General features: G+C 40.5%; 1 protein-coding gene across 1 annotated transcript in view; it reads right to left on the bottom strand.

Annotated features, from left to right (window-relative positions):
* AACS (acetoacetyl-CoA synthetase) overlaps positions 1–15,412 on the bottom strand; it is a 138,251-nt gene that overhangs the window by 15,464 nt on the left and 107,375 nt on the right. The window contains exons 15-17 of the mRNA XM_073627917.1: positions 11,286–11,355; positions 8,358–8,416; positions 4,455–4,657 (exon numbers count right to left, since the gene is read on the bottom strand). Coding sequence (XP_073484018.1) covers positions 4,455–4,657; positions 8,358–8,416; positions 11,286–11,355 — 332 coding nt within the window. The remainder of the gene's footprint in view (positions 1–4,454; positions 4,658–8,357; positions 8,417–11,285; positions 11,356–15,412) is intronic.

Raw genomic sequence — 15,412 nt, 5'->3', positions numbered from 1 at the left:
CAGATATACCGAGTTTGTGGCGGTAAAAGTCAGCAGGACTGAGGGGGGGTGGCGAGGAGAGAACCTGTGCAAGTTCACCTTACAGAGTTTTCTGTAAAGGTGAACTTTCCCTTTAAGCATCATTAAAATCACTGCTCCTTTAAAAACTCTTTTAAACCAGGCCCCCATACCCTTTTTATCGCCAAAAACTTTTAAAATCTTTCAAAATGGGGACTTTGTTTTTTCAAGCTTGGGTCCCATGGACTTTAATTAGGGTTTGCGTCAGAACTTTTGCGATGTTAGAAAGTTCTGGTGCAAACCAAACCAGGGGTGTTCAGCCCATGTCTACTGCTGAGCATACACCGACATTTCGGGCTGTGAGAGAGTAGAGAGAGGCTATGCCTGCCCCTCCCCTCAGCTGCCCATTGAGAGAAGCCTTTGTATTTTGTGAATGAGTTCACATGCCCCATGAGTAGGCACTGTTGTGTCACAGAATTTACAGAGCCTGCCTTCTGAACCACAGAGGTGCTGAGAGGAGTTTCAGGAGGCAGAGTCAATACAGGAATCACAGCTTGCAGGCAGCAAGGTACCATGGGATATGTAGTCCTTGAAGCTGAACGCAAACAGCAGAGGTAAAGCTGCAAAGCATGCAGTGAATATAAGAAGTTGTGGAAAGAGATAGCCAGCAGACAAGCAGAACTCAACATGAAAGGAGATTTTCAAGTAAGCTTACTGTATATTGGAGGATCAAAAATATAACTATTGTTTGTATTGTTTATATTATTACAATGCTGGTGTTATAAAAATGAAAGTATGCTGTGACCATAGATTTACTGTAAATGAGGGGTGCATTGTTTAGAAGGACTGTTTTGCCAGAAAGATAACTCCAATGACTTCTCTATCCAGACTTTCATGAGGCACCAGAAACTTACTGCTAATGTAAAGTATTCTCTTCTCAAGGGACGTGGCTGAACCATCCAGGGAGATGTGTTAAGTTCACCTATTCCTCTGCATACATGTACAATTGTATGGCAACTTTCTCTAGTGCTGAACTCTGCCCAGGCATGTCAGGGAAATAAATTAATGCAGATATCGCCAAGTGAGCAAACACGCACAGATATTAACGACTCCACAGCTAAGTGACACAATCATTTTCCAGCCCCCACACGCTTCTTGTATAATGTATCTGGATGAAATTAACCACCAGTTTTCTACCAATTATCTTTCCCTACAGACATCCAACATCTTCTGTTCTCTTCCACTATTTAAGACAATAGTGAAAATTACACTACAAGATGCCTCTTTGAATGCCATCTAGAAGTAAAGTAACAAATTTAAGAAATACATAATTTGTTTTGAAGCGAAAAAAAAAGAAAAATGAAGAAACGGCAGAATAGATCTTTGTAAAAAAGTGGGGTATCCACTTGGGACCTCCCAAAGTGAATAAAGTGGAATAGAAAGTTATGAGACAGGCAGAAATAAAGACATTTTCTATCCCACAGATACATTAGAGGAAGCTTAGGAATGCATATCAGTCTCCGTTGTTCTCTGCCAAACTCATAGCTCCTTACATTAAATCTAGTGAGGCAGCATTATGTTAAATCCTGTTTTTCAGATGCTTATGACTTATGGGAAAAAGACTCAGATCATGATGAAACTTGGCAGTTCTATAATCATTCAAGGTCACAATTCTTTGCCAAACTTCCACAACATTTTACTCGGTAGTTTGTGATTCGCGTTTGAACATTTTAACACTATCAAAGCTGGAAGACAATGTGTAACAGGAAAGAGAAATGCTGCATGTCTGTTGTAATGGGAAATATCACATTTACTTTAGTAGGTAGAAGAGCTGAAAGAGCTTTGTGCTACTTGCTTCACAATGTCACCCAAAGGCTATAAATACTGGGAAACTAAGGCAGGCTACCCAAGACAATTGCTGGTGGAGGAGTGAGATCAAGCAATCATTTGATAATCAACACTATAGTTACACTGTTGATATGAAAGCATTAGACTGATCCAATCCCAGGCCTGATTTTAGTGAAAGGGTGACATTTTTATCCACCATTAGCCATTACTGAAGCCCAACAGAACTTTGAGTTTAAATTAGCTAAAAATATTTTCAGGTGCATCAAAGGCGTTCAAAGGTTTAAAGATTATAAGAATATTACCTTTACAAAGCAGTCACAGACTGAGTAGAAAAGCCTTACCCTTGTCAGTATTCTGCAGAGGATTCTCTCTCTGTGCCTGATATGCCCCCTGCTTATTTAGAACCATATGTATCAATCTTCAAATATTATGCTTCCTGATGATTGGAGAGCTACAGGTCTGACCCAGTATGGGACATGATGAATCTCTGCAGAGAGAACACTTATGCCCCGTACACACGGTCGGATTTCCCGATGGAAAATGTGTGATAGGACCTTGTTGTCGGCAATTCTGACCGTGTGTAGGCTGCATCACACATTTTCCATCGGATTTTCCGACACACAAAGTTTGAGAGCAGGATATAAAATTTTCCGACAACAAAATCCGTTGTCGGAAATTCCGATCATGTGTACACAAATCCGACGGACAAAGTGCCACGCATGCTCAGAATAAATAAAGAGATGAAAGCTATTGGCCACTGCCCCGTTTATAGTCCCGACGTATGTGTTTTTTTACGTCACCGCGTTTAGAACGATCAGATTTTCCAACAACTTTGTGTGACCGTGTGTATGCAAGACAAGTTTGAGCCAACATCCGTTGGAAAAAATCCTAGGATTTCGTTGTCGGAATGTCCGAACAAAGTCCGACCGTGTGTACGGGGCATTACATGCGGAGATCAAGGGTCCTTTTCTGCAGCATACTGGCAGAGGACAGGCTTTTCTATTCAGGCGTTGGCTGCTTTACAAAGAAAAATAAACTTTTTGAACATTTAATATTTTGGAATATATTTAGCGGATTTAAAAGCAGTTGGGCTATTTTGAAAGTGTTGCCTAGGATTCATTTTGCAGCCATGGTTGGCATTTTTGCCAAGAACAATTTTTTTTTTCTGGACAGTAAAGATCTGTGTATAAAGCCCCTTGCTCCAGTAGTAAGAGGGGGGTTGTGGCAGTGCAGTCTCCATTCTCTGTACCACAATATGCACCACCTGACCCAAACTTTGACAATCCTGGGCATCAGTGAGTATTCTGGATATGCCAGGCTCCCAATTAGAAGACTCATTTACACAGTGTAAAAGACCATGAAATCTAACTTTTTTATGCTATTTTTACACACTATACTCATCAAAATAGTAATGACAAACACAGAGGATCAAATGGATGATGAAAGTCTAATCAGACACCAGAATTATATATAGCTGCTGATGTAATGGATGCAATCTGGAAGTTCAGCTTGAGTAGCTGATCTGTGTACAACTACGTCTATTCCAGATCCAATCATGTTGTTTCTTTAAAGCTGAACTCCAGGCAGAACATTTATTAGCTGCCAGTATTGGTAAAATGTTCTGCTTGTTTCTCTCCCCACTGTGTAATCTCTGAGAAATCCAGGGTGCATTTAAAATCATCAGCTTGAATCCCTTTACAGTGAGCAGAGACACAATTATGTTCCTGATCATTGTAGTGGACGACTCGGGAGTCTGGGACTCCTGATCTGAGCCGCCCACTGTGGATAGCAGATATTGCCCTTAGCTTCAATATAGCCGATACCGCCCTACCTCTCAGGATAGCAGATACAGCTCTCAGTGCCAACTCCACTCCTCCTTAGGTTCCCTGCACATGCTGACTCATCTCCTGCATTTCCCTTTGCATCATGGGAAATGTAGTCCTCTTTCCCTGCTCAGATGCAATACGCAACAAGAGAGAAAGTCCTCTTCCCAGTGCCAGGAGCAATCACACTTTTCCTATGGAAATTATAACATCAATGGGGCTGAAAATCTTGAATTACAAGAAAAGTAATTCACTATCATTTAAACTTCCAGCAGTTCAAGAGAACTTAGGGAGAGGTAGCTAGATCCTGTAGTTCAGCTTTAAAGAAAAAAAATGTAATATTAACACTCCAGTGGGAATGGCATAATAGAAAAGATCATAATAGGCCTAAACTGTAATATGGTCTAGGTGTTCTTGATGCAGCAAAAATGCATTGCAAGGGCATAGTATGATACTGGAATTTCCCGAACACCTTCATGACAAAAGAAAATATTCCCACCATGTTTACTTGGCTTCAAGTAACTCCTGTATTTTTTATAGATGAGCAAAGACACTGTCCAATTTCTGCATGGTTTTCCGAAAACCTCTCTGCTTTATCTTCTGTCCCACAGATTGGGGTCTTATCATGGTGTTGCCTTTCTTTAGAACAACTATTCAGTCAGTTATTTCAAAAGAACAAGTGAATAACTACTATAAAAGCTTAAGTGTCCATGTTTCGGGTTGTGTATTATTGTAATTGGGCCACTGATATAGGATACTGTAGCAATTGATGCCTTTTATACTTACTGGAATGTCTTTGGTTTCAAGGATTAGCGCTGGTACATGCCTGGCAGACAGTGCTATTCTAATGGAGTCTCTTATCCTCTTCACCAGGTCATTGCCAAAAGCGTAATTATTGTTCATTTTAAGAAAGAGAATAACCCTCTCTTCTCCATCTTTGTTGTACTGGGGAATACACAAACTGTCTGACACCTCCACAAAGGCTTCAACTGCAACAAGAAAAATAATTCAATCAATAACTGACCAGCATAAATCAAGTCTAAATTTGTCTTTTACAGCTGAGGGATAGATAACTAATAGTTCTAAACAGCAATGAGTGGAATCCATAGTAACCAATCAGAACTCCATCTCAATAACATAAACCTATTTCACTGCTGCAAGTTTAAAAAAAAATGGTTGGCCAGCATGGTTTAGGGCAGCATTCCCCATGCCTATCTTCAAATCTCAACAGTCCCATGTTTTGTGGACGTTTGCTCAAATAACTAAATCGCATTGTTGAGACACTAGTCCATCTATCCCTGCATATATGGAGTTCTCTGCTAAACATGCACTACTGTTGAGACATGAAGACAGTTTGGGAGATACTGGATAAAGGAAACTCACCGATTCACTCATTTCAACCATCCTGTAACACGGTGTAAAACAATTTCAGGTCCTACAGGCAGACTTTAAACTGCCCCAAAGTTGTTCCGATATCTATAAGTAAAGCACTTTGACACTTCCACGATCTGCCCTACTTTGGATAAAGTAATTTTGACCCCTTTTGATCAAAATTGCTGAGTCAACCCACACTCCCCTGGCTTTATTTAAAGCACTGTTTCTGCATAAACCAAAGAGCTTCTCAAACCATAGCAAAGCCTGGCTATCATCCGAGGTGAAAAATAGACTTCACTCGATTTTCTCTAATGAGAAGCGGGCAGTAAGTCTTATGCCGCATACACAAAAGCGGACTCTGACTGGACTGGTCAGGCGGACCAAGTCCGGCAGACAATTCGACCGTGTGTGGGCTTCATCGGACCTGCAGTGGACTTTTTTGGTCGAAAATCTGACGGACTTTAGATTTGGAACATGCTTCAAATCTTTCCGATGGACTCGAGTCTGGTCGAAAAAAACGCTCGTCTGTATGCTAGTCCAACGGACAAAAACCGGCGCTAGGGCAGCTATTGGCTACTGGCTATCAACTTCCTTATTTTAGTCCGGTCGTACGTCATCATGTACGAATCCGTCGAACTTTGGTGTGCTCGTGTGTAGGCAAGTCCAATTGTAACTCCGTTGAAAGTCCGTCGGACCTTTATTGTCGAAAACTCTGACCATGTGTACGCAGCATTACTGATATGGTGCTCAAATTCCTACCAGTGGAATTCAGCCATCACCTGATGGACCTATGAGGTTGATATACTCTGCCACTTGGCCTTGAAAAACTCCCTGGACTCTGAGGCACTCACCCAGTCTCCCCCTTTTTCTGCTCCTCCTTCTCTGTCCCTCTTTTACCAGCCAGTAAGCCTTAAGCAGGCAATGTTTGTGTAATCAAGAAAAAGGATTGAGCCAGCAACTTTGTAGTCCATATAGCGATTTTAATGGTTGGTTACATGAAGTGACAAGCAAAACAGCTGGCGTGTTTCGGCAACAGCCTTAGTCATTGCACCTGACAGAGGATCTTGCAAATTGAACTCGGAGTTCCGTGTGCTGTCTCTTCAAGCTTACCTAATGTTTGTGTAAGGTCTATGTTTGATATAGCTCTAATGTACCTGTATACTTCATTGTACTCCTGCGTGATGTGAGGTCAGTACTATGGTTAACTGATTGCCTGTATACTCTGTTATCTTTTCACAAAAAATAAAAAAAAAATGAAATGAATAGGAAACTTATTGCTCTTTGTACTGAAAAATCAATAGTTATACAAAGCACCCCTAACAGGCTAATATACACAGACATTTACAAATACATACATGCATTACTAGCAGGAACATCCCTTTTATATGCATGATGTGTAAGTATGAATGGGAGTTAGGGACTTTAGCTTGTAAGCTACTTGAAGGAGGGCAGGGACTGATTCGAATGTACAATATATGTAAAGCGCTGTGTAACTTGATAGCGTTATATAAAAGTAGCTGAAATAAATAAATGATGTATAGCATTATTGTAAGCAATAATTGCTGCAAGTTAAGTTCCCTTGAATGGAGTTCAATAAACCTGCTGAGCACTCAGTGCAATACAATTCCTTAAAACCCACTGCAAAAATAATGGAAATTCAAGTGGAGAACATTCCTTTAAAAATTGATGCATGTGACCCAAACTTAACATTACTCATAGCAACCTTCACTGAAATTTAAAGAACATCCTGAGTGGCTTTCTTCACAGAGAAATGCAGGTCTTTTTCACAGACCCCAAGAGGCACCCTCTGGATACCATGAATTAACTTAAAGCTGAACTCTATGCAGATATAAAAGATGAAAATGAATGGGGCTCAGTATTCATTATTACATCAATAAGTGTGTATTTTAAATGCAAGTATGTGAATTTGACTTGGCATCTGCTTCTTGCAATCCACTGTACAACGTTGTACAAACTAGAAGAGGAAGTGACAGCACAAGAGCCAATGGTTGATGTGTACAGTATGCAGTAATAGGACAGAACAGATTGACAGAAGGCTGGGCTCATCAGTCTGCTGCTTCATCTTTCACTGTCCAGTCAAAGGCTGGTAGAAGATCAAGACGTGAAAGTATGACCCAAATGAAGCAAGATAAATCATGTCGTGCCAAGACAGGAACTGTGCTGTGTGGCAGAGAAGTAATTTTTAGAACTGGATGTTGGACTGGACTTCTGGTTAGTGAAAGTCAGACCTACGACAGCAGCTTACAGACTATTTGCAGGCATTCTCAAAAAGGGTTCCTCCAGAGGTTGGGTTGCTAGGGGTTCCTAGAGCTAAATGATGCCTATCTAAAGGTGCCTGCATAGTTCCAGGGATAATACCACTTGGCAGAACCAGCAGCATGACACCTTTTAGGCCATCTGTAAGGAAAGCATTAGGACCACCCCTGTGATGGGAACATTCCTTCCACTTACCATCAATGTCAGCGGCATTTTCCTAATGACTTCCCCATGAATTTCTTTTTTAGAAGGGGGTTGCCCGAGTACTGGAAATTGTTTCAATGGTTCTTCTGGGGTTAGAGTGTAAAGGTTGATTTAGATCCATTTTGTAAAGTTCAGCTATTTTGCTATCACCGACCCTCCCCTTACTTGGTTATCAAAGATTTCCTACTAAAATGTATGTATCTGGCTGTATCTAATTCTTACAGACGTGAAGCATTAACAGAGGAGGATACCAAAGGAAACCTATGATTGCCAAACATATACAGAATCCTTGTCCATCATCCTCCATGCAGAACAAACAATTTCTTCTTTTAATGTTCTTATTCCATTAGTTTGCATTATGCTGTTCCTGCAAGCATCTGTGTTAACTTTTCTATGCTTGGCATCCCTACTACTTGGAATGCAGTTGCAGCTGAATGAGGTTTTTTTTCCAATAATGACTGTGTGACCTGATCTATCCTCTAAGCCCCAGTAATAAGCAGCAGTTAATGTCTGATGGAGAAGAGTAAAAGGGAATTGGAGGGGAGCAGTGGGAGTCTAATCTGTATCTATTCAGGAGACGTAATAATGGCTTTGTTAGTATAGCCAGTCAGCAGCCGAATGCTGAAAATGTGTTTAATTAGCAAGTCCCAGAAGTGAACTTCTGCATTACAAATCTTGGCTTCACATTAGTCATTTCTTCCCACTTAAAATTCTGACAGTTTCTTATTTTACAACCTCCTCTTTACCATTATGTAGAAAATTACCCTATTCCCTGGCTGGAGGGGTTGTGAAAATACACATAACTCACTTCACAGAAACTGAATGATCATTTACCTATATTGTAGATTTCTGAGCTTCCAAATCGTACCCCGTTAGGATTCAGAGTGCCATCACTGTAAGATAAAAAGGGATTAGCAGATATGTACGTCTGCTGTCCTACATGCTTCTACAATTACTAGTAAATAAGATGTAGCTAATCAAAATGTAATAATTAATTCTAGCGCAAAGCAAGGCAGGCAAACACAGAATCAGCGAGACAGAATATGAGACAGATTTACTATGACATTGCAGCTGTCTGCTGTTCAGAGGTAGTACAGGTAGCACTGCACCAATATACCACACAAAGTAGACTATGTGCAAAGTTTCCTTTTTTGTAATAAATTTTTTTTTTTTTTTTTTGTAGTAAAACTACATTTGCAATGGAGAACACTTGTGTTGAGAACACAAAAAGGGCTGACAATTACAAAAATAGGCAATTGGCTCACATAGCAGTCTACATTATTCCAGGACAAGCTCCAAAAAGTCTCCTCATTGTTAAGGCATCAAAAGGATTGGATGTGAGTGCACAAGGGCATGGAGTCTGGCTCCTAAAATCAGAAAAGGATAGTCAGACTCATATCCACTGCTGTGGAGGGACCATCCAGCCAGCCAGCCAACACATTGAGAAATGTTTCCTTTCTTCCCCTCATTTACAAAGTTATCTTGGCTTATAGGAAGATTGGAGTTGAGACAAAAAAAGTGTGCAGATTAGGTGTTCTAACTTCACCTGCTACATGCTTGCTCTGGGTTAACAACTTACAGTATTGATGCCAGAGACTGCCAAAACCTAGCATTCTCTGATAAAATTCAGTGATTGCAGACCACATACTTATCTCAGCACAGGTTTCCTTTAAGAAATATTAGACTCCTCGGAAAACACTGTTTCGAAACTCTGCCAGCATCTGAATTTCCAAGTCATATAAAATAAGGATATGTAAAAGGAACCCCTAAACATGAGATGATCACCATCAGATTAGATATTGGTTGCACTGGAAAACATCCATAAAAGTCTTCAGGTACTCAACACCTCTGAAGACTCCATCTAGCCAACTGTACAGCTGTTCAGTATTGCTATCCATTTGGAAATTCTCTAGTGGCTACATTAGTGCCAAAAACAATTGCAATGTGGTCATTGCTGCTCTTCACTTTTTAAAGCTCTTATACTTGAGTCGTAATTGCCCACGGATGTTCAAGATTTGGGCAACCTGGGTTGAAGCACGCCAGCTGTCTGTCTCTCTCTCTCTCTCTAGTTTCTCTACTCATTGTTTTTTGTAACGCCTAGATTGGATTCTGCATAATTGATCTACTGTATATTCTGCCTGATTGAAGTAGACACCACTTGTTGTATTGGTTTTCTTAAAAACTTAATAAAGTTTGTTTTTTTTTTTTGTTTTTTTAACAACAATTGCAATGTGATAAATCGGGCCACATATGGACTCTCCTGGAGTAGAGACATTTGCCTGTTCTCAATCACACAAAAACCCGCAACACACCTAAAAGTTTGAAGCCATAAACATGTGATTTATAGCTTCCCTCAAGGTTGCTCAGACATCAGAAACACTCAGGGGTTTATTTACTAAAGGCAAATCCACTTTGCGCTACAAGCGCACTTGGAAGTGCAGTTGCTGTAGATCTGAGGGGGACATGCAAGGAAAATAAAAACAAAACAGCATTTTTGCTTGCACATGATTGGATGATAAAATCAGCAGAGCTTCCCCTCATTTTAGATCTTCCCCTCAAATCTAAAGCAAGTGCACTTGCAGTGCAAAGTGGATTTGCCTTTAGTAAATCAACCCCTCAGTGTCACCAAAAAGGCGTACCCATAAATTACAAAAGCTCATCTGAGTGTCCTATTGGTCAAATTTATGGCTAGACGTATGGATAGTGTGCACAGACAATGAATCAAGTCAAATGCATTTAGGTTCCTTTAGGGAAGACTGTATATGAGAACAGTTTGTGATACATTAGACATTCATATTCATGTATAGAAGAACATAAATGCAAAACGAAGTACAGCACAGCAAAAGCAAAATATAATATAAAATTGGCAAAAACAGTATTATGACAATCCGATTCTGATTTGAGTATTTAAAATTGTAAGCTGTATCTTTTCCTAAGACTGAATTCACACCTCTAATTTTTGCAGAAAAAAAACAAACTACATGTTAAAAACTGCAAAACAGTCAGAAAATTGTATTCCAGACTTACAATTTTCCTTTCCAGGCAAGACCCATGGCAGCATGTGTAAGCCTCCACCTTCTCTCTATGTTGATAGAACCTTTAATTCATAAATGTGAGCCTTTTCTCAGCCCTGGTGCTGTGTAGCTAGCTCATTCTGACTGGGAGGGTTAATATGCTGCCATGGAGCTTGTAAGGAAAAGAAAATTATGATAATTTTCCTATTTTTCCCGACAGTACCATGTCAGCATACATATGGGAAATGATTTCAAGGCAACAGAGGGGAATGATGAAAAAAAAAAAAATGTGATTAGAGACACAGAGGAGATCATGTTTGTCCAAAATGGACAGTGGTTAGAGTAGTTGGCTCTACACCAGGGGTAGGCAACCTCGGCACTCCAGCGGTGGTGAAACTACAAATCCCATCATGCCTCTGCCTCTAGGAGTCATGCCTGTGATTGTCAGGGTTTTGCAATGTCTCATGGGACTTGTAGTTTCACCACAGCTGGAGGGCCGAGGTTGCCTACCCCTGCTCTACACAATAGTGCATAACAAAAGGTGAGAATAGAGATAGCAGGGATGAGTAGGGGCTCCAATTTAGGAGTTAAAGGTACTATCATGGTAGAGGAGGTGAAGCTTTACCCAAACTTGTCAGGCCATGGAGTTATCAGGAAAGCAAAGCTGCAGCACACTTCTAACCTGGTTGAGAATGCAGCCTTAGTCATGTGTATTTCTCAGATCAGTGTGATGTCAACCTTCACCCACCTGCGTCCCAGCATGACAATGCCACCAGTCTTAGGGTTTATTTTGCAGTAGTCTCCATGTGCCCAGACACCTAGAACACAAAGTAATAAGGAGTTCATTTTGTACTCATTCACTGAAGAGAAGTCCAGCTCCTAATAACAAGGTCCATTTTTATAAAATTCATTTTTTTTAATGAGAAATATTTATTCTGACATTTTCGCCTAATTATATATCTTTCCTGAGCAAATGTTCTATTCTTTTATTTTATTTTTGACCAAGGTGACAATACACCACATAATCTACTTTGTAGATAGACTTTGCCAATAAAGACTTTCTGCTGTGTCTGCTGTTTCATTATTAATATAACAGAGAATTTACATCACTCCAAGCCTTGTGCATTGCATTATGTTACCTTTCCTGATTGACACAGTAACTTTCTTTTTTGAACTTGTACAAAGGAATGTAAGGCAAAACAGAGTGACAAGTAGCAAAGCAAAAAGGATTCCTTTCCCCTTCAGTCATCAGTGCCCCCTGCACTGCTATGCTGAGTAAGCCTGTATACACTAAAAAATATACCGTATAGGAGATGTGACAATGATGGAACACAGAGCTTAAAGAAGCAGCCAGCTTGGTTCCAGGATTATGTATAACCTATACCTGAACCCCAATATGCTAATACGCTTAATGACGTTTATTAGCTGTGTGCTACTATTTTACATTAACAGGGATGACTAATAGTCTTTCTGCATCCAGCAAGAGAAGGGTTTCTTTAAATACCCTCTCAACATAAACAAATTATTTGTCATTACAAAAGGACATATTATACTGAGCACATCCAACAGGGTAAATCATTCGCTTTCTATTTTTGTTGCTGATACAACAGTGTTATCAATGTGAATTCCAAACACCCTCAAAGTTCATTTAGGAGACATTAGCACCATGCTCATGCATCCGTTTCAGGAACCTGAGGCAACTGAATTTGTTTCTTAAAAAAGGCAAGCCATAGACTTGCTGCAGCAATCCTTAGATAGCATCTGATTGGGTTACAGAATATAGCTTGATTTAGAAGGATATATCAGCTTCTAAACTGCATTGTTCAACCATTTGCATGCCGTGGACACACTGGATTTTTAACTGCAAGATTTGCCGAATGTTCCTTGCCTGACAAGAATCTGTCTTAAAGCAGAGCTCCACCCAAAAAGGGAAGCTCCACTTATCTGCGCCCCCCGTCACATTTGGCACCTGGTTTTGACAGGTACCCGCACCCTCTCGGCTCATTTTGCAGAGGACGATGGCGGCACCAGCAAATCAAGAGCCGATTCAAGAATTCGTTCGGGTGAGGACAACGCTGGATGTCTGGACAGGTAAGTTTCCTAAGAAGTAAAAAAGTCAGCAGCTACGGTATTTGTAGCTGATAAACATTTAAATTTTTGGAGGGAGGGGGCCGGAACTCCTCTGTTTTTGAAGTCCGTTTGATACAGTATATAGTTTTATCTTTTTTTTTTTTTTATCCTTCTAATACAGTGGTCTCAAAACTGCCTGGCTTGTAGTGTAATGTAAGAAGGGTTGGAATTTACATTACTAGATCTTAGCATATGCAAAGTAAGAGCTCATGCCCCTGATGCCGTCACATCTGACGAAACACATAGGGCGAAGCCACATACACACGCTACCACACTTGCATGTCCATGTGTCAGCTGTTTTGTTTACTGGAGGAATACTTGCCTTTGACCTGGCATTTTTTACATGCTGCATTGCAAGTTTTAAACCTGCAAGTGCAATAATCTTTAAACACTTGCCACCCGCCCACCATCAAATGATGGTGGGGCGGTGGGGCTCTTGTTCTGGGTGGACATCATATGACGGCTTTCCAGGATGGCCAAGCTGTGTGGCTCTATAACCATGTGATTGGCTGTGTCCAATCACATGTAAACACGGAGATGCCAGTAATCGGCACGCCTCGCCTCACACAGGCAGTGTGTGAGGAGAGCCGAGCAGCGGCATCTCCTCGCAGAGGACATCTAGGAATGTAATCAGGGCACTGATCAGTGCCCTGATAACAATAAAGCCCCCACAGTGCTAGCAATAAGTGCTCACCAGTGCCAGGATTGAGTGCCCACCAGTGCCAGCAATCAGTGGCCATTAGTTATGCCAGTCAAATGGCTGGCTATCATTGATGCCCATCACTGCTGCCCATCAATGGCCATCAGTGCTGCCGATCAGTGCTCAGTGGCATATATCAGTGCCACCTATTAGAGCAGCATATTTGTGCCTCCTCATCGGTGCCGCATCATCAGCGATCACCAGTGAAGGAGAAAAATTACTTATTTACAAAATTTACTGACAGAAACTAAGAAAAACTTTTTTTTCAAAATTGTTGGTCTTTTTTTCCATTTATTTTTATTTTTTATTAGGAAAAAATAAATAAAAAATAAAAAACCCAGAAGTGATTAAATACCACCAAAAGAAAGCTCTATTTGTGTGAAGAAAATGATACAAATTTCACATGGTTACAGTGTAGCATGACTGCCCAATTGTCATTCAAAAAGTGTGACCGCGCTGAAAGCTGAAAAATGGCCTGGGCAGGAAAGGGGTGAAAGTGCCCGGTATTGAGGTGGTTAATAAACTATAGTGTTTTACAATATCACTCCACATTGAGCTCTTATTTTGCATATGCTACAATCTACTAAGAGCAAACCAGGATCCATTTGATTGTTTGATAACCCTATTACCATCAAGAGGTTCTTATGCTGAGGTTTATTCCTGCCACGGGACTCATCCGCATTGCTAGATAGAGCAATGTTTGACTATCCTGAATAAGGGGTTCACTTGAATTCTGGTAAGTCTCCGCTGTGGATTCTTTTTGGGCATCACATTGGCTATCCCTGGATTCCTTTCCAAGCACAAATGGAGTTTTATCTAGGAGTTTTTTACTCATCTCATTTCCACTTTGGAAATGCAGATCTAAACATTTTTTGTGCACTTTTTGGACTCTTTATGGACAGTTTTGATGTTTTTGCTGTTCATGGTGTTATTTAATGACTGTCATACATGTACAGGTGCATCTAAAAAAAAATTGAATATCAAAAAGTTAATTTATTTCAGTAATATAATTTAAAAAAAGTGAAACTCCTATATTATATAACTTCATTACACACAGTGTGATATATTTCAACCATTTTTCTTTTAAATTTTGAGGATTATGGCTTATAGCTAGTGAAAACCTAAAATTCTGTATCTCAGAAAATTAGAATATTGTGAAAAGGTACAATATTGTAGACTCAGGATGTCAAACTCTAATCAGTTAATTAACTCAAAACACCTGTAAAAGGTTTTCTGAGCCTTTAAATGGTCTCTCAGTCTGGTTCAGTAGGTTACACAATCATGGGGGAAGACTGCTGACTTGACAGTTGGCCAGAAGACAGTTATTGACACAAAAGGAGGATAAGTCACAAAAGGTCATTGATAAAGAAGCTGGCTGTTCACAGAGTGCTGTATCCAAGCATATTAATGGAAAGTTGAGTGAAAGGAAAAAGATGCACAAGCAACAGGGATAACTGCAACCTTGAGAGGATTGTGAAGCAAAGGCCATTCAAGAATTTGGGGGAGATTCACAAGGAGCGGACTACGGCTGGTGTCAGTGCTTCAAGAGCCACCACACAGATGTATCCAGGACATGGGCTACAACTGTTGAAGTATTTGTAACTCTTAAAAAAAACAAAAGCGAGCTCCAATTTTCTTATAGCAGGTAAACAGCACACTGTGCTGTCTAACCTGCCCCTCTGTAAGCTGTAAAAAAAAACCTGGCTGGTACCGCAGTTCCTGTATCCCCCTGTGTACTGACCACGATAATCATGGCTGCTGAACCCAGATTACCGTGGTCAGTTTACATGCCTCCATCATCCACAGCTCTCCTCTGACTCCTTCACCCCTCCCCCCCTGCCTGTCAGCTCCATGTGTTTGTTTCCGCCCCCCCATTCCCCTTCCAGCCGCTTCCGCGCCCCCCCCCCCATTCCCCCTCCAGCCGCTATTAGTAGTGAAAAAAAAGTTTAACACTTGTCACTGGCAGCCGCTCTATTTTATCAAGGCATAATGCACCATGTAAGTTTTTTTTTTTTTTTTTTTAAACAAAGCCTCTAAATACCTTT

This window comes from Aquarana catesbeiana, linkage group LG01 (genome assembly GCF_042186555.1).
Source record: "Aquarana catesbeiana isolate 2022-GZ linkage group LG01, ASM4218655v1, whole genome shotgun sequence".
Lineage (NCBI taxonomy): Eukaryota > Metazoa > Chordata > Amphibia > Anura > Ranidae > Aquarana > Aquarana catesbeiana.
Note: the sequence above shows the minus strand (reverse complement) of the source record. Positions and strands in the feature narration are given on the sequence as shown.